Genomic DNA, 26,256 nt, shown 5'->3' with positions numbered 1-26,256 from the left:
ACGCCGGCCTCTCGCTGCGCCGCACTTCGTAACCCAGAAAAGCGCAATTTTCGCGACAGCACTCGCAGAACCGCCGAATCGGAATCTCCACCTTTAGGAGACACCGAAGTGCGACAACCACGTTCACGGGAACCCCGTCAAAGTATGGCGCCTATAGGCATACCACGGCTGCGAAGCTTTGCGTGGTCGACGAAGGCTACAAGCGGTTCGGGCCGCGGCTTTGGTTTGGTAAAAATCCATCGAGTACAATTAATCACCGAAGGGTCACACGAAACCTGGAATGGTGGAAACAACGCGTGTTCACAACATACGAAAGTGGATACACCCGTTAGCCGTGACAAGCGTTTTTGCACACCCCGAAAGTGGTGGTGCGTGAGAGGAAATGGGGGGGGGGGGGGGGGGGGGGGGGGGCGTGTAGACACATCGGGCTGAAACAAAACAGTAATCTTATAAATTATTACACGCCTTATACTTTGCGCGAGTTGATCGCCGCGAGCTGGTGCAAGTTTCAGTGAACCGCGGATGAGGCGCTAATTCGGACGACCCGACAGCAGCTCGCACGACGACGGTTTTCTCGGCTTTTCATCGCCGCTGCCGTCTCCGCTCGCACCGAAATTGCGCCCCAAAGCTACGCGCGAGGGCCACGCCGCAGTGGAGACCAACTCGCGTCGTTTCGCCCCCGTCGAAATGCGGTCGCCGCGATTCGATCCCGCGCGAATAGTGCGAGCGCAGCCGGGCTATTGTGGTCGAAATGGCAAAAGCCGCCGCCAGAGGCTTGGCTCCACTCTTGCCCTTCTTCGACCATCCGCGGCGTGACGCGCGCTCTCGCAGACAGCGCGCGGCGGGAGGAGAGACCCCAAGGGGGCGCTCTCCCTCCCCCGCGACGCCCCCTCCCGCTGACAGCTCATCACATTTTAAACCGACCACGTGCGACGCATAGAACACCCGGGGTCCTTCATTTTCCTTGCATGACCCCATTTTACATACCACCGCCACGCGAATACGGGAAGAAATGAAAGAGCAGATATCCCAGTTTATGACGTTCTATAAATAGGCGCAGGCTTGTGCTCCCCGTCAATGCTGCATGCAGCCCAGAAGAGATTCGCACCATTCCGCTTTGTACGAAATCATCACGGCGGCAGCGCCACGCAGGAAAGGTTGCGGGTTCGACCCCCGATTAAGTGGCCTCGACACGTACGTGCCTGGGTAAGATAACGCTACGCTAGCCGGCAGGCAACGACATCGAAGACCAGGACGCACCAGCGACGGTCGCAGCGTTCAGGGGGACAGCCGGCGATCTGAGCGAACCCCGTTAAGATTGCGACTACACAAAGGCGCAGTCCGTAAAACGTGCGGCGCTGACCAATGCCGCGCAAACAGCGAAGTTCAGGCTCGGAATCCCTGTCGACGGAATGAATGTCACACGCGGTGATATCTCGTGGCCTTGGGGCGGTTCTGTGCGCTCGTTGTCAATGCTGAGCTGCGAAGAAGCATGCTTTCTCTTCCGCCTGCACGCAGGACGGAATTGCTTCCCTCATGAGCATATAAACGAAACATGACGTCATCAGTAGTTCTAGCGCTCAGCATATACAAAAGCTGCGGGGGTACAGCGCGAGGAAATGCACCACCAGTCGATACTTCACGGGCCAAAAGACAGCAATGCATAAATGACAGCGCCCCCTTTATTACATTTTCACCGCTCGAACTTATAACCACCAGCACAACTTCCAGCAAAAGTGCGGGCGTGGCCAGTTGTATTATTTTCTTTCTCAGCGATACAGACAAGCAAAGCGGTCTAAAGAGGATTACGCATGCGCTCGGAACTACCCGTACAGAGGTGCAAGGACACCTGGGGGTAATCCAGTTTGGTCCATCGACCGTATTCCACGAAAAGCCACAGCCAGTAACCGTCTAGAATGAGCGAAAAAGAAAGGTAAAGGCACGGGCCCACGCACAAGAATCACGCAACAAGCGCAGAGGTCGGCGAAGAAGCGCTCCGCGCCACGGATGAGCGATAAGGAGGTGGCGGGGGAAAAAGCAAAAAAAAAAAGGAGAACAAAATCGGCCAAATGACCTTCGCGACCCGCGCCACGCAATCGCCGCCGCCTTTCTGGGTGCGAAGCCGAGTCGAGCGGGGTTGTCGGCGGGGCTGACGCGTCGCGAAGTCGTGGGCTGCAGCAGTGCACGTACCCCCCCCCCCCCCCCCCCCCCCCCCCGGGGTCAGGCGCGCATGGAGACCGAAACCGGGCACGCTGCCCCCCTTTCTCGCAACAGCCGCCGATATTTCTCGACGTCAAGGAAGCCCCGAGAGTCGCCGTCACATTGCTCGCTGGATTGTTGAGCGCATCTGGCGCTAGAACTGTGGAAGCGGCTGCGGAACCAGTTTGCTGCGACAGTCCAGAGACGAACATGTGCGTGGAAAGGTCTAGTGAGGAGAGATTCGAAAACGAAATGATCAACAGATAGAAAAAAGCGCAAAACAAAACACACCAAGTGGCAAAAATACTGTCTGAAACAGATGAAGAGCTTTGAGGGTCCTATTTACTGAGCAAAAATAACAGCTCCCGGGAAAAACGAACGAGAATTCTGTCCCGCCCGAGGCGCACTGTTTTTGTCGCCGCTAATCACTGGCGTTGCAACGTCGCATCAACCGCCGACCACTGCCGGCAGTCGTGGTTTTGTGCAGTGCGCATTTGAAGCAAGTGGAAACTGAAGTCGATATTCGTTTACCGCCCAGAAGAGTTATCCCAAAGAAAGGCCGAAGGGGGACCAATTCCGCTACCATGAGCAACAACGTCTGGTTTAAGGTCCATAGCAGATTCACTAAGGAACAGCAGAGGCATGAAATTATTTTTGTCAGAGCCATGCGCCAGTAGCGCGGCGGTCTTCTTGAATAGGTACGCAAAGCGTAAAGCTGAACGGAACTTCTGCCTAATAGCTTTCTTGCTGTCTCCCTGCGCTTCCTTCAACCAAGTCTCTCACAGTTTTTCATTAAGATTTCCACATTCTTGCGAAGGGAGGAGAGAACCTCTGAATCGTCCAACACAACTCGGCAGACACTGCTGACCTTGGAATCAAGCAACGCAGCCGCCGCCTACACGGGCCTGCCCCTTAACGAGTTGCGAATCGCTCATTGTTCAGCGATCGTACGTTACATGCTGGTTCTCCTTTAATTTCGCGATAGTGATCACGATCGACAGCGCAGCTTCTGCGCGACCAGACAGGTCTTATTTTAACGAGAAGGGGTGCATTGCAGAGGAAGCAGACAGAGCGTGTTCTGCCTCGCCGGACACAATGGGCCTCGTCCACTCTCCGGAGGGGTTGCCACCCCCGCTTAACGCGCGGAATAAATTCGCGCGGAGAGTTATGCGCGCTGCTCTGACGTACCCTCAAAGACACGTCGCAATCGGGGTGTCGGCCGCATTCGCGGAACCCTGCACAGAGCGAGGACGCGGGTGAAGAGAGGCTGCCACGAATGCACGACGACGAAGTTTGCTCGAAGCTGTCGGTCGCAGACGACTCCAGCGCAGTCAGCAGTCGGGGAAAATCCCCTTGGGCGCAATTACGGATTCTAACCTTTACGAGCGCGAGCTTCTGATAAAATGCTCCAAGTGTGATCACACAGTTGACGAACGGCTGCGATGGGCATTTTTCATACTTCTCACAAGCTGTTTGCAACGCTGTGAAAGGTTAAAGCCCTCTCGTCCAATTAAAGGTCAAGGAATGCAGTAAAGAGTCCCCTCAGATATTTGTGCAGTGTTGTGACTATTTTTCATGCGATTATTGCAACGATTGACAAGGTAGTTCGGGATGGTGTTTTGAAACCACAGCGAGCGCTTCATTCACTGGTTAAATTAACAGACTGCAGAGTCTGCACGAACACAGCACTGCGGAGGCCTGCTGCGAAGTGGTGCGCCCCCATTCGTAAACATGGCGCCCGCTGAGCCGGCCGACTTTTCTGTGCGCAGCAGTTGGAGACTGGTGCTCTTTCCTTCCTGTAGATGGAGCCACCGTCGTAAGGGAGCGGAGGAACACGTTATGTAGCGCACGGCGTTCTGACTAGCTCAGATCGCCGCAGCCTTCGCAGCGCTGCAAACAACTTCTCGAGGCAACGCGCAATACAGCAAGGCGTATCAAACACTATGTACCTCGGCTTTGTACACTGTGGCGGGTCAGTGCACAGCGCTTCGCAAGTTGTAATATAGCGCATAAAATTTATTTACTCAGCCCTGTATGGGTAACTTGCGCTGAAGTTTGCGGTGCCGATTGCAGCGCAATAACATTGCCTAGCGAGAAGAGCAAGCAGTTTTGGGTAGTACTCCTAGTACTTTTCCGCGCCACCTTCAGGCGCTTATTGGCGTGAGACTCCGCGCTCTGTCGAAGGCGCACGTGCCGTGCGTCAGCTATCTGGGCTACGCCGAGAGAAGCTAGGCAAAGAATGCTGTCAGCCAAACGCGGGTATGGCGCAGAATGTGTTCTCGCGTTTGCAGCGGCCCAAGCGGCTGGCAAAAGCAGTTTTGAGTCACCGAATGGAACAATTGCAGTGCCACCTTGGCAGCGCAGGTTCCCCAAGTTCACGAGACTGCTCTTTTATGAATATGTGCATTCGTGTGGTATATTTAAAAAAAAAATGACAGACGATTACGATAGTGGGGTAATGCGGGGTTTGAGCGCAGCTCTTCCTACGCCACCTGCCACCGCGGTTTCCCACCGTGAACAGACATCGCTCTCCATAAATGCGGGGCTGTTCGAACCAGAGGTCGGTATTCAAACGTCATGGCCACTGAGCCAGCGATGCGGGCAAACTCGAAAGCGGTCCCACAGTCAGTCTACGGTAGCCAACTGCGCGCTCTGAAAGAAAGAAAGAAAGAAAGAAAGAAGGAACGAAAGAAAAGGGCATTCGCGGACGGAGGCGCGTGTCCGTGGCAGCTCACATCTAGTTTTATTCCGAGAGAACGCGGGTCGTCCTTCGCTGCAAAACGGCTCGGGATGTCAGTCTGCGAGCAGCCGCAAGGCCAAGTATAATGCACCCCTTTCGAACGGGAGCACGCGCTGCGCAGCTTTTGTCCGCCGCTGAATGCGGCCTTCGACAACCCAGCAGCAAGGGGTTCGAAGCGAAATGCATGCCGAAGCGCATCGGCGTTGCCATTCAAGCTGCGAGGCTTTTGTCGCCCGTGCGATTTTGCCTACGTCCAGAGCAAAACAGACAAGACTACGGTGCCAGCCGCACACAGCGATGGACAGCGCAAAGCGACGTGCCAGCCGACCCACGAATCCGTCTCGCCTGCTACGAGCATCGTCGTGAAGCGCTTCGGCAGCTCACGTTAGATACAACCGTTATTCTTACACCGTTGGTACGACGCAGTTGGGTAGCGCAGATAGGTTCTGGCGCTTCGCGAAATCAGCTGCGCCGCGTTCCCTGGAGGGACATGATTGCGCGTGCACATTTCGCCAGCTGGCTCGAAGGCTGACCACTTGACTCCGCCGCCCAGCACCTTGGAATGAAGAACGCCGACCCGTTAACGGGATGGCCCAACGCGCCGCTTTCTCTTCGGGGCCGCTGCATGCGCGCCACTTGTGGGACAAAAAAGAAGCCGGCCGACCGAAGGATTCAGAGCAGAACTCGCTCGTTTCCTCTTCGGACGCACTGCGGCGCATCTCCAGTCCACCTTTTTTACGCGATGCCGCTCGCTGCCGCCGTACAGGCGCAGTGGTGATTATTGGTTTCAGTCGAATCTGACATCTCGTTGGCTGCCCGGCCGCGAGCATGTGCATCTCGGTATCCGTCAAAACAGCGCCTGCAATTTTTAATCGCGGAGGCATTCTTCCCCCTCGAGAAGAAAAGATTGCCTCCGAGAGAAAAGCCTCGAGTGGAGCGTCTCTCGTTTCTGAATTCTGTTCTCGCTACTGAACCAATAAGAAATGAGGCCACTGCGGTGGCTGAGTGGTTATGGCGCTCGGCTGCTGGCCCGAAAGATGCGGCTTCGATCCCGGCCGCGGCGGTCGCATTTCGATGGAGGCGAAATGCTAGAGGCCCGTGTACTGTGCGATGTCAGTGCACATTAAAGAACTCCAGGTGGTCGAAATTATTCCAGAACCCTCCACTACGGCGTCCCTCATAGGCAGAGTCGCTCTGGGACGTTAAACCCCATAAGCCAATAAGAAATGAGACACTCCAGTAAGCTTAAATCTGCGTTCACAACCAGTGGCAGGTTTAAGTATTCCATCGCATCTTTCCAAAATTAAATTCTTCGAAAAAAAAAATGTGAAAGGGACAATAAACCGCTTTATCGACAGTCATGATTAAGGAGGCATATACGCTGCATGTTTGTAAATTTACCAGCTATATCACGCAAGGACAGAGGTCTTACGGGAAGGCGCAACTGACGTTCGAGGCATTCCACTGAAAAAAAAAAAAGGCACCTGCCGATTACGAATGGGACAGTGCAGTAACATTAAGAGCGGTCCTTTGTTTTCTTTTCAAAGCGCACTTTTCACTCCGGCACGGTTTGATTGTCTTCTGAATATCCACTGCGCAATTAGGCCAGAATTTACTCCGTTCGTGACACCTGGCGAGCAGTCATACGGCCACCAGAGTTAGCGACCAACTCGGCACGTGGTCCCGCTCAATGCCGCCACGGCACCGCTACCGTTATGCGTGACAGCTGCCGCTGCCACGAGACAGGAGCACAAGGCTTTGATAAAGACCCAAGCGTCGACTGTGCACACACCGAGAGAACGATAGAGATAAAATGGCGGCGCCAAATCACTTGCTACACTACCGTGTTTGATAAGGCCAGGGGCATTGTAGTACAGTTCCTGTAAAAGAGTATGCACCGACGTCACAATGGCGGCCGTTCAGAGCACGGCGAAAGCGTATCTAATCGGCTTATCGCCGCCCGCTCGTGTTCGCACTGCTCAAGCTGTGCGCTGCACCCAAAATGGAGCCCGTGACGTCACACGAACACCTCGGACTGTTCAGTAAACGCTCAGTGTTACGTCAGTCAACGTTGGCGAAAAGGTGGGGCAGCTTTCGACGCTACGCCGTCACTGGGCGGCGCTGTCTGCTGCCAAACGTGAGGGCGGAAGAATCGGGACCCTCGCAGAAACGGCGGTGACGGGCTGTCAGCTCTAAATCGAAGCGGCAGAAACTTGCTGCGGCGCCACTTAACGACAAGAACGCAGTGCTGCTGCAGTGAAGACATAATTACGGCGCTCGCAGCGAACCCCTCGTGACGTTTCTCCGGCGGAAAAAAAAAGAAAGAAAAATAGAAATACGCGAGAACAGCGGGGGGAAATGTGCGCTGTGGGCCGAAGCGACGTGCGGCTTGGCCAAGATATACGCGACATGTATCCAGCTTAATAGGGTCGAACGTTGGGCCAGTTTGTGTAGCGACATATTCGGGAAAACTTTGCGCAGATTAAAAAAAAAGACGGGCGGGAGAAACACGCACACACAGACACGATCGCGCTCGTGTGTGTGTGCGCGTGTTTCTCCCGCCCGCCCTGTGTTAATCTGCGCAAAGTTTTCCTTAATGAGTACCAGTGTGTGTGTAGGGCCCAGCCAAGCACACGGCGGCGCCGTGCACTGCCGGGGCATGCAGTCTGATGCGCTTCAAAAACTGTAAGCAACGCTCAGGGTTGCGGAATAATCGGAACGGCTGCGCTTAGCGCTGCCCGACAGTGCCGATCTCCGCAGGGAGTCCGCACTCGCTCGCGGCACAACATGCGCAGTCGACATGCGAGCAAGCGCGATGTAACGTGACTTGCAAAAGAGCAGCCTAGGCAGCCTGCCGGGGAAGGACGAATGGAAACACCGTGGTCTCAATGAAGAGCGCCATTTCAGGGCCACCGGCTCACCTCGGTGGGGATGTAGCAGAACAGCACTCCGCGGTCGACCAAGGCGTAGATGTAGCGTTGCATGGCTGCGCCCGCCGGTCGGCGGCGAACTCGCGCGCGCGCGCGGACGAGAGAAAACGGCGGACCGGCGCGCTCGGCGCACCAACAAACAACGCTCTCGCTGCTCCGCCGCCGTCGCTTCGCCCGTTCGCGCGCTTTTTTTTTTTTTTTGCGCGCGCGCGCCTTTTTTCCTTGCTACGGGATAATCAGGTCGGCCGCACGCCGATCGCCGTCATCCGGCAGCTCTCTCCACCTCCCTTTCACCTGTTGCGGAGCCTCCGCGGGTGCTCGCGCAGACGCCCGCCGAGCAGAACGCCCGGAGAGGGTTCGGATACGGGGGCACCCATTTTTGGAACGCTTTGTGGAAAACACTTTCTTTGAAACAGACAAGAGAGAGAGAGAGACGGAGGAGACGAAATTAAACTTGCGTGCTTCTCAACTTCGGCACGATTTTTGGCTGAGCGGTGACCTTTTCGCTGCACCGACGTCGCGCGACTGCAGCCTCATTCCGTTCCCGCTGAGGCAAAAAAAACTCGAGCGTGCCAAGACTCACCTTACCAAACACGGAGAAGGCAGCCGCGAGGTGCCGCCTCCGATAAATATATAGCGAGACAATCAAGTGACCTTCACCCAGTACAACCTCTCGCATTCTCGGACCGTGGGACGGCCGGATGACGGGACAGTTCCTGTCGTGCTCAGTCAAGAGACTCGAGACCACGAGCGAGTGTCACGCCTCCGCCGCGGATGTGAACGTACTACGTGAGATGCTCCACTTTCCAGCCCGATGCACGACGTCTCTGAAATCGATGCTGTAATGCTTCAAGCTGCTCTTTTCTTTAACATATCGAGGATCATCATGCGTATGTCGTAACGAGACTCTCAATTCTTTGCCCTCGTTTTATCAGTCCCATCAACAGAGCAGATACTTTGTATCGTCGCGGAGGTTGTTCTGAGATGCGATCAAACTCCCCCACACTGCCAAATCCATAGCACGTGCCGCAGGAATAGCGCGGAGAGAGGAGCTGTAACCCTGAGGGCGAGCGGGCCCCATGCCACGCGGGCGGTCGGCGATACCAGGGTGTTGGTGGGAACCTGCGCTGCCAAGGTCGCACTGCAATTGTTCCATTCGGTGACTCAAAACTGCTTTTGTCAGCCGCTTGGGCCGCTGCAAACGCGAGAACACATTCTGCGCGATTAGATACCCGCGTGTGGCTGCCAGCATTCATCGCCTAGCTTCTCTCGGCGTAGCCCAGATAGCTGACGCACGGCACGTGCGCCTTCGACAGAGCGCGGAGGCTCACGCCAATAAGCGCCTGAAGGTGGCGACGAAAAGTACTAAGGGCACTACCCAAAACTGCTCGCTCTTCTCGCTAGGCAGTGTGTTATGGCGCTGCAATCGGCACCGCAAACTTCAGCCCAAGTTCCCCCATGGCATTCAGCAACAAGAGGCTGAAGAGGCAGCATATGCCCGCGTGCTGACGTAGAGCCACAGCGCGGGGAATGACTGCTCTCTTCATCTGGGATCGAGAGGGACAAGAGACGCCAAGCGGAGGCTTTAGATTTTCTGGTCAGGATAGCAAAGAGCGAAGCAGCTCGTGGCCGATGCGTTCCATTTGTGTCTACTTCACGCGCATAAAATTACCAACACCCATGAGTGGCAGTCGCCCGACACGCCCCGTCGAAAGAAGTTAGCGCCTGGAAGTTAGTCACACCGGAGATGCAGTGACCCTCGGCTATATTTCGCCACCGATGGTGAGGAAGAACTTGCGACCGGGCGCCCGCCTCACCCTGCACCCCGTCCCTCCACATCCAAGCAGCATTGCCTCGGCTTTATTTCATAACATTATATTCATAATGATATGAACCTAATGATATCATTATATTCATAATGATCTCATTACAATTCCGTTTCGTTATTTTTTTGCATTTCATTTTTGCCCCGTACCTTTAACCGCCACTGGAATCAGTCATGCGAACCGATGGTAAGAACCGAAATCGGACAAATACCGTCGCATTATAGCGAACTTCTGTTCATTACGTGCCTACCACCCGCTGCTTACCAATAAATTCAGCGCAAGGCGCGGTTAAATGCTCCGCGCAAGGAGCGTGCCGGAAAAGGCGACCTCGATTTCCACTTTTACGCACGATTAGAAATTTGCATTCACATTCTAGTGCGTGGTTAACAAAAGTGATGGGTGCAGCTTCACAAACTGAAACTCAAGCGACAGTCGCTGGATCTGGCTTGCCTGTGGTGCTTAATGCGAAAGAAAAAAAACTTCGCTTCTACAGTTTCGTCATTTGCCCGTTACACGAGAGTCTTCAAAGCCGATGTAAATGCTATCCGAAGCGCGTCGTCTGTCTAGCGTTCTGATGTCACACGAGACGGTTTCAAACGGCAAATAGAGATTATTTATTTTCCATTCGTTTACACGGCTCACACCGGGCTGCAGACAGTATCGACGGACGAGAGCGAATTTATCATGAAAATTTAAGGCAAGCGCGCTTCCACCCATGGGCTGACTCCAGAAGCCGTATTGGAGCAACCTGTTTCACACGAAAGCGAAAACGCTCGCGATTTCTGCCGCCGCGGCGCAAAATTCGAGCGGTCGAGGCGGCCAGAGCGACGAGGCTCCAACAAGTCGGGAATTTCTTCAGCACGACGCGCCGCTCAATTCGCTCACTCGCTTGCATGTGAACCAGCCTTAAAAGGGGCTGCTCCCACCAGGGAATTAAAATTGCCAACAGCTTTCACGATGCTACACAAGCGCCGCGAGTAGCTATAGTGCTTATCTCAGGCGCCCTACGTCGAACGCTTCGCAATAAGCAAAACAGGGAAACCGCACGACGCATTCCTGCCACGGTCGCTGTCCCCGGAGCCCTTTGGCCGCTTTGCACTTGACAGCCTGTCTTTTCAAGGCACGCCTCCTCCGACACGACAGAGCAAAGACGCTGCAGCCACACACAAAAAAAGGGTGGGGGGGTTCAAAGCGGCCGGCAATTTCATGACGGCAGCGACTTTCGAGCCTCAGCTGAGGGGCAAACGCGTTCGCTGCCGAGGCGGCGGCATTCCTGCCCGAGCGCGCGATTGTTGGGCCGCTAAAACCCGCTCTCGGGCGTCCTTGCGGCCGACGTGACACAGAAAACAGCGTGTCAATCGCCCGCCGCAGACACCGGGCAGGCAGCGTGTGTTTATTATGCCCGAAAGCAGACACACTGGAACGCATTGTTTGTCCACGTGCGAGGCCCGGTCACCGTTAGAGCGCTTACGCCCCGACAGAACGTCGAGGGGCGCAGCACGTGCGGAAGCGAATTAGAGCCATTGAACCGCACCACCACAAGCAGGTGTAGCTGCAGCTATGAGCAGCATCGCCGAAACTATGCAACGACGAACTGCTCTGGGCTGCGAATCACTTGGAGGCATTCGGCCCCGCGGCGCACCGAGCTTTTTAGGGCGTAACCCCTCAAGCACGCATCATCATGTTAAAATTAATGTGGATTAGCTCAGCTAATCCAGGATATACAATGCGAAAGATATCGGCGTTCACTGTGTTCACCGACGTTGGCAATGTTCTAGACGGCGATGGCTTTGAGCAAAGGAAGAGCGCATAACTGGCTCCCTGGATATGCGGACGCCTCATTTGTGCTTTGATACATGTGGCGGTGGTGAGATAGAGAGATGTGGCTGAACGCATTAGCGCTGACACCGTTGTGGCTGACATGCGGCACTGCAGCAATAGCTAGGCCGCAGCGGTCATTTGGTGATCAATCTCTCGCGATCAACCATTAACTGAACGCCACCTTCCTGAAAACCAATTTTCAATTTCCGCCATATGGGATCGAAATTATTCCGGAGCCCACCACTACGGCACTTCTTTCTTCCTTTCTTCTCTTAAAGGAGGGGCTGCGAGAAGAAAGGTGCCATAGTGGAAGGCTCCGCAATGATTTCGACCACCTGGGGATCTTCAACGTGCACTGATATTGCACAGCACACGGGCGCCTTTGTGTTTTGATGGAGGCGAAGCACAAAGGCGGCCGTGTGCTGTGCGATGTCACTGCGCGTTAAAGATCCTCAGGTGGTCGAAATTATTCCGGAGCCCTCCACTACGGCACCTCTTTTTTTTCCTTTCTTCTTTCACTCGATCCCTCCTTTATCCCTTCCCTTACGCCGGGGTTCAGGTGTCCATCGATATATAGAGACAGATACTGCGCCATTTCCTTTCCCCCAAAACCAATTCTTTTAATTTTTTTTATCCTCAACACGCATAAGCCGCGGTGGCTCAGTGGTTAGGGCGCTCGACTACTGATCCGGAGTTCCCGGGTTCGAACCCGACCGCGGCGGCTGCGTTTTTATGGAGGGAAAACGCTAAGGCGCCCGTGTGCTGTGCGATGTCAGTGCACGTTAAAGATCCCCAGGTGGTCGAAATTATTCCGGAGCCCTCCACTACGGCACCTATTCTTCCTTTCTTCTTTCACTCCCTCCTTTATCCCTTCCCTTACGGCGCGGTTCAGGTGTCCAAAGATATATGAGACAGATACTGCGCCATTTCATTCTTCCTTTCTTCTTTCACTCCCTCCTTTATCCCTTCCCTTACGGCGCGGTTCAGGTGTCCAACGATATATGAGACAGATACTGCGCCATTTCCTTTCCCCAAAAAACCAATTATTATTATTTAATTTTTTTTATCCTCAACACGCATAAGCTTGAATAAGGTGAAAAAATGAAGCGAACAGCACGCCGTTGTTTATGGCGTATATGCCATAAACAAAACGTAATCCTTGCAAAACCGTGATGTTCGCTTCATCTTTTCACATGTGTCACAGCACAAAAACAACGTGCCTAGTTGTTCAATAAAACATTTTGCTGGGCGAGTTGGTTCATATTGCTCGAGGGGATGCTTGTAGCGCGACAAAAAAAAACACAAGAGACAGAGACGAACGGGACAAGCGCCACTCTCAACTGGTTTTATTCAAAAACACGATCGCAACATTTATACATTTCCCCTTCTTCTTCAAGAACATAATCACACGATCCCACATGCGAATGACACGCAAATATCACGCTTGAATCAAATCAGTTTATCTAAAAACCTGTACTCCTTAGAAAACATCGTCACCGAAGGGCTGCTGACGCATTCCGACCCTTTCTTTTTGATATGGAACGCCTCAATTAGCTCACGTGTAAGCGCATCTTTGCTTCTGCCAATGACCTCTGTTCTGTTTAAAAATGGTGAGCATTTGCATGACTTGCAGTGAACTACCATATTTGTTCCGCTCCCATTTTCGAGGCATTTTTCATGCTCGCGCAGGCGCTTGTTCAGGCATCGTCCAGACTGGCCAACGTACACTTTTCCACATGAAAGTGGAATCTGATAGACAATTCCCACCTTGCAATCAACATATCGGTGTTTATGCCTCGTTTCGCAATCCCTTTTTGCTTTTTCCTCATTCACCTTAGGACAAAGGCTTTTGAGCTTGCAGGGCGCTGAGAAAACCACAGGAATTTTGTATTTATTTGCCACTTTTTTCATGTTGTGGGCCACGCGATGCAAATACGGTATCACCTGTGGCCTTACGTTATTCACCTTTTCTCTTCTAACCTTCTTGTTCCTTTGCAGCAATGTTTCTGCGACCATAACCAACAGGGACAAAGGAAAGCCTGCCGATAGCAGCCTAGAAACTTGGTCATCAAAACTTTCCTGGACAGCATGAATACAAGACTTGTTGATGGCTTCTTGAATACACATGGTTGCAACGGCTCTTTTTACTGTCTTGGACTGGGCTGAGTCAAACGGCATTATTTCCTTGAGGGCACGAGGCTTATAGCCCCAGCAAGCATGCACATCATTCACAGAAATCTGTAGATCTAAAAACTGCAACTTGTTGTCTATGGCAACCTCATGAGTGAAGTTAAGCCCCCTTCCAAACTTTTTAAAAGCAGATAAAATTTCCACCACAGTCTCGTGGTAGGTCACAGTTTCTAGTTTTTCTAAAAACACTAAAAAATCGTCAACGTACCTAAAAACTTTAATTACTTTTTTCTTGTCTAAAACTTGGTCTTTATTATTCTGTTCCCCACGAAGAATTGTTTACCTCCGTTCAGAACTGCATTGAAGAAAATGGTGTGATAGCATTTCAAAATTCAGCTGGCATTAATGTTGGAAACTTCATGTCACTTCTTGAATTTTATCTGGGTGCAACGGTGGTTAATTTCGAAGGCAGAGCGTATGTGCAAAAGAGTGGCATATGTATTGGTTCATGTGTGGCGCCTGTGTTGTGCAAGATTTTTCTCTCTTCCATTGACCGCGATTTAGACCAAGTTTTAGACAAGAAAAAAGTAATTAAAGTTTTTAGGTACGTTGACGATTTTTTAGTGTTTTTAGAAAAACTAGAAACTGTGACCTACCACGAGACTGTGGTGGAAATTTTATCTGCTTTTAAAAAGTTTGGAAGGGGGCTTAACTTCACTCATGAGGTTGCCATAGACAACAAGTTGCAGTTTTTAGATCTACAGATTTCTGTGAATGATGTGCATGCTTGCTGGGGCTATAAGCCTCGTGCCCTCAAGGAAATAATGCCGTTTGACTCAGCCCAGTCCAAGACAGTAAAAAGAGCCGTTGCAACCATGTGTATTCAAGAAGCCATCAACAAGTCTTGTATTCATGCTGTCCAGGAAAGTTTTGATGACCAAGTTTCTAGGCTGCTATCGGCAGGCTTTCCTTTGTCCCTGTTGGTTATGGTCGCAGAAACATTGCTGCAAAGGAACAAGAAGGTTAGAAGAGAAAAGGTGAATAACGTAAGGCCACAGGTGATACCGTATTTGCATCGCGTGGCCCACAACATGAAAAAAGTGGCAAATAAATACAAAATTCCTGTGGTTTTCTCAGCGCCCTGCAAGCTCAAAAGCCTTTGTCCTAAGGTGAATGAGGAAAAAGCAAAAAGGGATTGCGAAACGAGGCATAAACACCGATATGTTGATTGCAAGGTGGGAATTGTCTATCAGATTCCACTTTCATGTGGAAAAGTGTACGTTGGCCAGTCTGGACGATGCCTGAACAAGCGCCTGCGCGAGCATGAAAAATGCCTCGAAAATGGGAGCGGAACAAATATGGTAGTTCACTGCAAGTCATGCAAATGCTCACCATTTTTAAACAGAACAGAGGTCATTGGCAGAAGCAAAGATGCGCTTACACGTGAGCTAATTGAGGCGTTCCATATCAAAAAGAAAGGGTCGGAATGCGTCAGCAGCCCTTCGGTGACGATGTTTTCTAAGGAGTACAGGTTTTTAGATAAACTGATTTGATTCAAGCGTGATATTTGCGTGTCATTCGCATGTGGGATCGTGTGATTATGTTCTTGAAGAAGAAGGGGAAATGTATAAATGTTGCGATCGTGTTTTTGAATAAAACCAGTTGAGAGTGGCGCTTGTCCCGTTCGTCTCTGTCTCTTGTGTTTTTTTTTTGTCGCGCTACAAGCATCCCCTCGAGTGCCTAGTTGTAATCCCTACCACGTCGACGCCACGCTCGCCTAACTTTATTTCCTAAATTATCATTCCACCCTCCACGATGACTTCTTTTTGCCACCCCCTGCAGTCTTTCCGCTCGCCGTGACCACGATGACAAAGTCAGACGCGTAACGAGCCGATCACCTCTTTACGCAAGACCATTCGTTCCTCGCCCAATAATAGACTGCAATAGCCTGTCATCATATATTGCTACTGAAGTTAACCTGTACCATCTTTGCAAAATTTGCTGCAACAAAACGATGCGTGCTGGCAGATTTTGTATTGCATGTTGTTTTTGTTAAGTGCATTATACTATTTGGTGTATCAAGTATGTTGTGAATTTGTGAATAGTGCATATACCTCCTGCACATATTTTTTGTATTCTTCGCGGTTTTGTTTATGCGCAATATTAGTTTCATTTCATGATTCTACTGTATTAAATATTAATTTTGATCTTGAGTGCTTGTGCTGTATTCAAGTATTTGTTTACGTTGCTCCCCCGCCCCCCCCCCCCCCACACACACACACACAAACACACACTTGTGTGATACTATCGCTGGAGGGCCCTTAGGGGTATCGCGAATAAATAAATGAGGCGCGGCGGCTGCGTTTTTATGAAGGCGAAACGCTAAGGCGCCCGTGTGCTGTGCGATGTCAGTGCACGTTAAAGATCCCCAGGTGGTCGAAATTATTCCGGAGCCCTCCACTACGGCACCTTTCTTCTTTCACTCCCTCCTTTATCCCTTCCCTTACGGCGCGGTTCAGGTGTCCAACGATATATGAGACAGATACTGCGCCATTTCCTTTCCACAAAAAAAAACAATTATTAATTATTATTAAGAAGAAGGCGCCAATCGCACACGAGCCCAATGCGAATGCCTCTTCTTGCACCCAAGCGGCCAGCAGTCGATAAAAATAATAATTGGTTTTTGGGGGAAAAGGAAATGACGCAGTATCTGTCTCATATATCGTTGGACACCTGAACCGCGCCGTAAGGGAAGGGATAAAGGAGGGCGTGAAAGAAGAAAGGAAGAATGAGGTCCCGTAGTGGAGGGCTCCGGAATAATTTCGACCACCTGGGGATCTTTAACGTGCGCTGACATCGCACAGCACACGGGCGCCTTAGCGTTTTGCCTCCATAAAAACGCAGCCGCCGTGGCCGGGTTCCAACCCGGGAACTCCGGATCAGTAGTCGAGCGTCCTAACCACTGAGCCACCACGGCGGGTCAATATTAGTTTCATTTCATGATTCTACTGAATTAAATATTCATTTTTATTTTGAGTGATTGTGCTGTATTCAATTATTTGTTTACGTTGCCCCCCCCCCACACACACACAAACACACACTTGTGTGATACTATCGCTGGAGGGCCCTTAGGGGTATCGCGAATAAATAAATGAGGCGCGGCGGCTGCGTTTTTATGGAGGAAAAACGCTAAGGCGCCCGTGTGCTGTGCGATGTCAGTGCACGTTAAAGATCCCCAGGTGGTGGAAATTATTCCGGAGCCCTCCACTACGGCACCTCTCTCTTCCCTTCTTCTTTCACTCCCTCCCTTATCCCTTCCCTTACGGCGCGGTTCAGGTGTCCAACGATATATGAGACAGATACTGCGCCATTTCCTTTCCCCCAAAAACCAATTATTAATTATTATTCAGAAGAAGGCGCCAATCGCACACGAGCCCAATGCGAATGCCTCTTCTTGCACCCAAGCGGCCAGCAGTCGAACCGAGCAGCGGCGCGCCATTCAGGGAGAGGGCACCGCACGGGGGGGTGACTCGTGCCGGAGCGATGTGCGCGGCAGAGCTGCGCGTGCCACCATTCTATGCTAATCACGTCGGCACAAGTCCCGCGGTGCGCAGTGGCCGGAAGTGTTCCCGCAGCTGCCACCGACGCATCCGGACGCCACTTCGAGCGCTGCCTGGCAGCAAAGCGGAGGCGAGCGGACATCCTAGACTGCCTATAGCTGGCAGTCTGCGAAGAACGAAAGGGCAGCCTTCGGCGTAGCAGTGTCGGGATGGGAGTGACACATCTGCGGCTCACTTCGCTCGAGCTATACAAGAGGCTCCAATACGCACATTGGCAGCCACTTTGGCATTTCGAAACTCTGTATTTGTACGTGCATAGCGTATATTACCCCCTACCCCCATCCTTCCTTACTGTATCTCCCCCCTCCCCTTTCTTTCCCTCTCCCTGTCCTTTTCTTCCGCGCTAGTCGCAGCTCAGGTGCTTCAGGTTCCGATGGCAGATGCCGCGGCTGGCGTGCATCTTTTCTTTCCATTGTTATTTTAATAACTATTAAATAGCCACTAACAACAACGACGACTCTTTGGGGAAAAAAGAATTAGTCCAATAGGTCATGTCAGTGCGCAGTTTCCCAATGCATATCTTGAACACTGGACGGATTCGAGGAACGGAATAATTATAATTGGTTTTCGGGGAAAGGAAATGACGCAGTATCTGTCTCATATATCTTTGGACACCTGAACCGCGCCGTAGGGGAAGGGATAAAGGAGGGAGTGAAAGAAGAAAGGAAGAAAGAGGTGCCGTAGTGGTTGGCTCCGGAATAATTTCGACCACCTGGGGATCTTTAACGTGCACTGACATCGCACAGCACACGGGCGCCTTTAGCGTTTCGCCTCCATAAAAGCGCAGCCGTCGCTGTGGGGTTCGAACCTGGGAACTCCGGATCAGTAGCCGAGCGCCCTAACCACTGAGCCACCGCGGCGGGTTGAGACAGATCGTGAAGTGCATTTTCACCTCAGAGTAGCATTGGGCGAAAAGGTATGTGGTCGTTGTAGAAAGTTTTTCGAGCTTTGATCATGATGAATAAAACATGGTTCAGCGACAGCTCGCCTCCACATCTTTCACAAAGAGGTTTGTTTCGTGTCCTATGCGAAGACGACATGATTACTTCATTGAAACGTTCCTGGTGTCTGCGTGATTTGCAATCGCCCAAGATGAGCTTTACGGTTCATTATCCCACTCCTTCTGCCATTTGTTCTTCAATTTACTAGGAATTTACTCTTTCCTTACCGCGCCTATTCAAATCGTTCAATTTGAGCGATGGCGCAAAATCACCCACTCTGAGCAATCCAGGCAGCTTCTGGACAAGTAACGCCATTGAGTATGCTGCAAAAGGACTGTACTTCAGTTTCGGAATCGCTTTTCTTTGTCTGCCGCATGAGAGAATAGCTTTGAACTGCGCACGACACCTGTCAACACCGGGAGTGACTGCGCCCAAGGTGGCGTCCACTTCTCGCACTGACCTTAATTAATTGTTCAGCAGCGAAGGCGTTAATATTCTCGCGAGCATCGGCAGTTCACTCTGCAGATGCAAGCGACAGCTTTGAGCGAGAAGATTCCGTCCATTCGTCTTATTTTATTTAGAGAAATCATGTACCCTTATGTAGAAATCTGTTAGAAATCTACTTCCTTTTTCGCTAACTAGCAGTGAACAAAATCCGCGTCGCAACGACACGCGTTTTGCTAATCACAGTAACATTTTACTCCCTAAACATAACACTAATTATGGAAAGCAAACAGTTCGTTTCACTGCCACTACATTATGGAACTCATTACCAGTTAGCATTAAGCAATCATCTAATATCTGTGCCTTTAAATCCGCTCTCCATCAGTTTTTACAATCCCCCTAACAATATTTTACTTGGTATATGGTATTAGTTTTGTCATTTATATCATTCAGTGATTTGTGTTTTGTATTGATCTGTATGCCATTAGGTGTGTAATCATCTTTCATTCAAATAAGGGTCTGCATTATTTCTCGTATTTCACTCACTGCTCATTTATGATGCCAACAACTTTAATTATTTTTTTTTGCATCTGCTGTCTGTAATTTTTTTTTATAGTTCTTCTTACAGGAGGTCCCGTCCACAGTCTCAGACTTTGGGACCTCCTTCTGTATTCCAGTGTTTTTCTCTAACCTTGTACCATAAACATGTAATAAACGAACCTTGAACCTTGTTCCACCCAGCCCGGACTATCGACATAAAAAGAAGCGTGGTAGCATAAGCTTGAGTATACGATAAACAGGAACCGGGCAGCATGACACCAAGCAAGTCCTTCGTGAGTTGCTCTCGGGTCAAAGAACCTACGTGTTCCAGAGAGAACCAAACCTTTAATATACAGGGTGCTCCACCAAATAGTTTAAACAATTTCGAAAAATAGGCCTATTGAGTTAGAAGAGCGCCTTCTTCGGCATAACATAGTCAGGGGTGTAGCGCGTCAGAATACAGCTAAGTCATGCTACCTGGCAGGCTGATTAACTAATACTGAATGGTTAAATTTTCACTATTAGTGTTGGGCTCCTTAATTATCGAGATGCGTGCAGCCCACAGTAAGTAATATCCATATCAGATTTTAGAACTTCGAAAACACGGTTACCCTCGGCGTTGTGACCCAACAAATTTTGGCTATTTCGGTGACTTAGTGCACTGGAGAGGATTTCCTGCAAGCTTCTCAAAAGCGCATGTGTTTTTGCGCGATGTAGCCCAAATTTATTGGGCCACAGCGCCGAGGGCAACCGCGTTTTCGAAATTCTAAAAGCTGATATGGATATTACTCCCAATGGGCTACACACATCTCAATAATCTAAGGAGTCAAACAGTAACAGTTAAAAAGTTAACTATTCAATATTAGTTAACCAGCCTACTAGTTAGCAGGTCTTAGCTTTGTTCTGATGTACTACACCGCTGACAATACTACGCCGAAAAAAAAACCACTCTTCTACTCAAAAAGCCTATTTTTAAAAATGGTGGAAAGTCTTAGGCGCAAAAACCCGCTCAGCCTTCTACAATGGATAGTCCGGACCCCGTAGAGTATCTGTTACGGGTCCAATTGGACTTATTTTTGGAAATGTGGCGGAGTTCTTGAAGGTTGCTTCACTTCCGCCACCGGTTGGCCCGGTATTGCACTACCTCCGGGATCGGCCTTGTCTTTAGCGCGTCTTTACTATCCTGTCTTTCTATGCCATCTTTCAACTCTCCTACTATCTGCACGTGGTAGCGATTGTGGCTCGTCTTGAGTCAGTGAGCAGGCCTGTGCACTTTCCTTTTCTTTTTTCCTGGCAACAATCTATCTATCTTCTACAATGGATGCTTCTAACGACACCAAAAAAATATATATTGGCCAAACCGAGCCCTCCACTTTTCACTGAACGAAATGAATGAGTAAATTGGTAAAAAAAAAAAAGCCTTCGTGGTCTATGGGTATACGTGTCCGTCACATAATCCTAAGTTTCTGGGTTCGGTTCCCGCAGAGACCCAAATTAACCTAATTTTATTTTCAGCTTAATTACTTTCCTTTGGCTGCAGGAACCTCCGTGAAAAATTTCGCGCCAATCAGGGCATTCTGTTTTTGAATTTCATTAATTCTTCGCTTCCACTGGGATTTTTCGCTCACGGCCAACGACGCCGACGAAGATACCGGCTTTTCTGCGACACGGACTGTCACGTGACGCAGCTCACGTATAGTACGTCGTGCATGGTAAAGCGCGAGGAGTGCCGCCGAAGAAGGGGAGCAGGGGAATGGCGAGTGAGGAATGGCTTGTTTTTCCAAGTCGGTCGGTCCAAAACACCAGACGACGACAGGACGGCTCGGGTGGACCGGCGCTGTGCGTTTTTTTTTTTTTTATCCTTCTCGCTAGCTAGCCAGAGCGGCTAACAGCGACGCGTGTGTTTTAAACTGTGTTTGTCTCTTCTCGTTGTAGAACCTTCTAGTTAGCCACGGCAGCTTATACAGCGAGGCGTGTGTTTGATATTGTGTGCTTTCCTTTTGCGTTGTGACATCTTACGTCTGAAAAGTGGCGGGAAAGTCACCTATTGGCTTCTAAAGAGTAAGTTTTGGCGGGAGAATAGTCTATTGGCTGAGGATGCAGTTTTGGCGAGAATGCAACGGGATGTGCGCGCGCGAAGGAGAGCGCGGGTGGTTGAGCGTGTGGCAGCCGGACAGATCGGTCGTGTTGTGCCGGTGGTGGTCCCGGGGCCGCGGACTTGGAGACGCGAGTTCCTTGAGCGGCGGCCGGACAGGTTGGCCGTGTGGTGGCCGACGGTGGTCCGGAGTCGCAGGAGTTTGAAGTTTTGTTTTTAGTTAAAGTGGAGAGACTGAAATCTTTCGGCATATGTATATAAACCACTTGTGTACATATTGTAATAAACAACTTCTCCAGGAAAGCCTTCCACGTGTCTCACCGTCAGAAGACCTGCAAACCTGTCTGAACTCACCAGTCGCGAAGTATACGTCCCCAGGGTCACTCACGAGACCCGCCCTCTACCACTCCACGTCAACATCTGGATGCAACAACATCGACGAGAGAGGGAAACATTCGCGACTCGGACCCTTAACGTTATTGCGTTAATAAGTGCAACGACAAAAATACAGCGCTGAAGAAAAAGCACTTGTCCTTATACAAAAGTGAGCGGTTTTAAAGAGCACGAAAAGCAATACATAACGCAACAAGGGCAAACAAAAGATAAACAAAAAAACGTAACACGATGTCACTTCAGATAATGCTTTACGGTTGGAGATTTTTGCCGCCCGTTTATCGCTGTTTCCAAGTTCCAGGCACACACTGAACACACGCAGCACGCGTGTTGACAGAAGCTCAGTCGGTGCTGTGCACATGCCCGGAGATGCGCCGCAGTTCCGTACCGAAAAGCCTGCGCATGTCATGTTCTTTTATCGTTTAGCCGTCTTAAAGTTCAGTAGTTTGGACCCGCAAGGGCACCGCCGTCCCGCCGAAGTAACGAAAGTTGGACGAGAAAACGCGTCGAGAGATTACACACGGGGCTTCCTGTCCCGTGCACGGTTTGGGAATCCTTCGAGAACCGCGAGTACAGCAGCTGCAGCGCCCCAGAATAGCATCTCCCCGAGTTTTCCGGACGATGTGGCCACACGGCCACATTTCCTCCAGCCAGTGGGGAGGCGAGAAAAAGTGTCCTCGTGATGATATGGAGGCTGTGCACGGAACAAATCCGCCTGGCGTCACCCGCATTCAAAGAAAAAAACAAACGGACAACGTAATTTTGGCCCACTTGCACAGGTTTCGCTCTGCTATTTGTATCAATTTCAAAAGCTTTCAAAAGGAAGAAATGATAGAAATCTCTAGGTTGAGAAGGAGTCGCGCTTACCGACACCCGATTGCGACCGTGAGTGCATACTCACGGTATGCCGCCTTCGCGGCTTCATTCCGTCTGCGGAACCTCGGGAACGTTGAGGAGGAACGGAGGCAATGCTTTAACCCACTCCGCTATGCCGCCACGGTGGCTGCTACGGAGCTCGGCTGCTGACCCGAAAGACGCGGGTTGGATGCCGACCGCGGGGGGCGAATTTCGGTGGAGGCGAAATTCTGGATGCCCGAGTACACTGCGATGTCAGTGCACGTTCAAGAACACCCAGGTGGGCGAAATTTCCGGAGCCCTTCACCGCGGCGTCCCTCATAGCCTGAGTCGCTTGGGGACGTTAAACCCCCGCAAACCAAACCAAAACGGACAGGAGTATACAAATAAATTCAAAATAGACAAAATCGAGTGAATACTCGAAAACGGAAGGTGGGCGCAAGTATACTCGACAGCAGAGAGGCACTGAGGAAGGGTCACGTAACCGGAAGAAAGTTATGAGCAGTTCGAGTTATGAGCAGTCCCTTGAATTAATGTTAAGACATTCTGGTGGGAGGCGGATGATGAACACAGCCCCACATGATGTGGTCGAGGTTGGCTCTGGCCGGGCAGAAATAAGAAGCAGAGGAGGGACAGGTAGCTGGGTGGGTGAGGCGGCGGAAGGTAGGCGTAGGAAAAGTTCAGATCTGAAGCTGACGCCACAGAACATAGCGGTACCGAGAGGTTTTCCGGTGGGAAGGGGGTGTACAAGGGGACCGAGGCGGTAATGGTGTCATATGTCATGAAAGAAGAGGATCCCCACCCAAGACTAACAAGGGTATAGAAGCAGGCACCTTACAAGAAATCCAAACCAACAGTCACGTCCGCGGCGCCTTATACTACACATGATCTCGCCCACCACCTACAGCTATGAATGCCCATTCCACGAAGTACCAAACACCCTACCACATATGATCTGGGGACGCAAGGGACCGCATGGAACCATCAACACCGAAGACCTAACCGAAGAGCAGTGGGAGGCACGGCTGGATGATCATGCGTAGTATGGTCGACCGGACTCGAAAGATGGCTCGGGTCCGCAGCTTCTTGGACTGAGGAGGTTGCCCACCTATTGCGAATGCTTCTCGCGTGCTGTGAACAAAAGTTTATTTCTCTCTCTGCTTGCTGCTCAGCCTTGCCGCTCCACGACAAGCAGAGTGATGGAAAACGCACGCAAAACAGCTGCATGCGCCCGTAAGAACGAGGGACATGCTCGCTGTCGCTCTCAACAGGATGAGGAATAGTAGAAAAAAGAAAAAAAAGCTTTCGTGTTCCCCGCTTAACTCAGTCGAAACCAATGTGAGCCTTTTTCCCGCCTTTTGCTGATTAGTCGTTTACGCGGACGAACGCGATAGCGTATCTTATGCCGCACCGCCGCACACTACACCGACAACTTCAGAGCCGCGCGTTTGAGAAAAGGAAGGAATAAAAGAAATGGGAGACAAGAAAAGGCAAAATGAGAAAAAATCCGCTGTGCACGTGCCCGCGTACGAGCGCGACGCCACTAGCGTTGCTTTGCAGTACGCAGCAGAGAAGGCCAGTGGGATTTAAAACCTACGATCACCTCGAACAAACCTAGCATTCCCAGCGCTGTGAAGAACAAAGCCACGGGAAGAAGAGTTGTGTTATTTTATTTTCTATATCATTTAACGTTTGTATATATGGACAACACACATGATGTACTTCCCGCGCGGCAAAAGCTCTTGGAATAAACATTTGGTGACCTGCAGTCCGCTCTCATGCCTGACGCAGTAGTCGATTCATGCGCGTTCATTAAAAAAAAAAAGAGATGTGTGTCCCCGCATCCCTGCTAAGGTATATAAAAAAAGATCGCTTATGAATCAGCTGTGATTACGCAGCACACGCGAGTGACCCATGTTCGTGGCTGCAGTCGTAGCCGTGCAGTTGTAGCCGCGCAGTCGATACGAAAACGTATTAGGTGAACTCGCGAAGCGTGTGCATTTTTACTGAGCATGAGGCGGTGGGTCCGACCCCGCGGCAGCGGAGGAAACTGAAAATTGTTTTTTTTTTTTTGGGGGGGGGGGGGGGGGGAAGGAAATGGCGCGGTATCTGTCTCACATCTCGGCGGGCACCTGAACCGCGCCGTAAGGGAAGGGATAAAGCATAAAAGAGTGACTGAGAGAAGAAAGGACGAAAGAGGTGCCGTGGTGGAGGGCTCCGGAATAATTTCGACAACCTGGGGTTCTTTAACGTGCACTGACATCGCACAGCACACGGGCGCCTTAGCGTTTCGCCTTTGCGTTGCGACCGAAACGCGGCCTGATCGAAACCTCGTCGACCGTGTGCTGTGCGATGTCAGTGCACGTTAAAAATCCCCAGGTGGTCGAAATTATTCCGCGGAGCCCTCAACTACGGCACCTCTCTCTTCCTTTCTTCTTTCACTCCCTCCCTTATCCCTTCCCTTACGGCGCGGTTCAGGTGTCCAAAGATATATGAGACAGATACTGCGCCATTTCCTTTCCCCCCAAAACCAATTATTATTATTATTACATTTTTCATTTCCGCTCTCTTGACAAGAGGAAGGCTCTGCTATACCTTAGCGAAAGCAAAGAACAAACGCAGTCTTTGCAAGAATCTCTATCTCAAGGCGACCCCCGACATTCGACTAAACAGATGGGAGCCCTTCTCTTTACAGAAACCGCACTCATGGCGCACTGCGAAACACCAACACCCTTCGTGTGGCCGATGGACTCGAGCGGGTTCCGGAACGTCCCTTCCATTTTAAGGCAGAACCACTGATCGCGTTTTCGCCTCTTGTAGCCACGATTCCAAACGAAACTTCGCCGAACACGGACTCCCGGAGAAGTCTGTCTGCGCACAAAATATCGCCTGCGCGCCTATACCTTTTCTCGAACCTCATGTTATCGCTCGCACTGAATCGTGTTCGTAAACAAGGAGCGTCGTGTTCGTAAATAAAGAGCAAATTAACAAATCACTGTTAATTAGTCGCATAACCGTGACTGCTACCTCGTTACCTTGTGTCCGTCGAGCCCAAAACACACACACTCAGTGAAAGAAGCGTCCACGCGACCTTCAGCTAACTTACCTAAACGATGCCCGACGCGGGTATAACGCGGGCTAAATTATGCTTCAGCCATTTGGAAACCGCGCACACGTCATTTTATCCTCTTAATGACCCCATTTGGAGTACTGTTACATAAAGGGTTGGGTCACAAATTTTAAGGCAATTTATAGATGTATTCACAATGTACGATGCATAGTTACATTACCCGCGAAGTTCCGTGGACAGGACCAAACTGTTCTGAACAAAACGCTCGAATATATGACCAAAACTGCGCAGCAGCAGTTTCGCCTCCAACGACTATTCTTGTCACACAGGCGCCACCTAGCTGAAATCCCGGAATCGTCTCACTAGCCTTGAATCGCGGCGCCATATGGTCAGGCTAGCTCTTTATCGTAGATTCTACTACGGCCTAAAACAGTTCCGTCATCATACTCGCTCGTAGTCACTCCCACCGCCCCAGCCACGATAAGTGTTTATCGCCGTATGTCTACGGTTCTGTGGCTTCTAGGTCCATGCATTGCGCTTACGACTCAGCAGAAACGGTCACATTCTGCCACGCCTGGTCTCGAAGGGAGCGCCCGCGCTCGCCTCGACACCGGCAGAGATTCACCGCGCCACTTTCTATCGCCAAATACCA

General features: G+C 50.9%; 1 protein-coding gene and 1 pseudogene across 2 annotated transcripts in view; one reads left to right on the top strand and one right to left on the bottom strand.

Annotated features, from left to right (window-relative positions):
• The window catches only part of LOC144112700 (rhotekin-2-like), a 215,160-nt gene that overhangs the window by 187,609 nt on the left and 1,295 nt on the right, over nt 1-26,256 (bottom strand). The window contains exon 1 of one of the 2 annotated variants that reach the window (XM_077645527.1): nt 7,861-8,015. The exons of the other annotated variant lie outside the window; for it this stretch is intronic. Within the exon in view, the coding sequence (XP_077501653.1) occupies nt 7,861-7,923 (63 nt within the window). The 5' untranslated portion in view covers nt 7,924-8,015. Of the gene's footprint in view, nt 1-7,860; nt 8,016-26,256 lie in introns of those variants that run through there. 2 annotated transcript variants of the gene reach the window in all.
• Nucleotides 20,202-20,357, top strand: LOC144116693 (U2 spliceosomal RNA; annotated as a pseudogene).

This window comes from Amblyomma americanum, chromosome 1, assembly GCF_052857255.1.
Source record: "Amblyomma americanum isolate KBUSLIRL-KWMA chromosome 1, ASM5285725v1, whole genome shotgun sequence".
Taxonomy (NCBI): Eukaryota; Metazoa; Arthropoda; class Arachnida; order Ixodida; family Ixodidae; genus Amblyomma; species Amblyomma americanum.
Note: the sequence above shows the minus strand (reverse complement) of the source record. Positions and strands in the feature narration are given on the sequence as shown.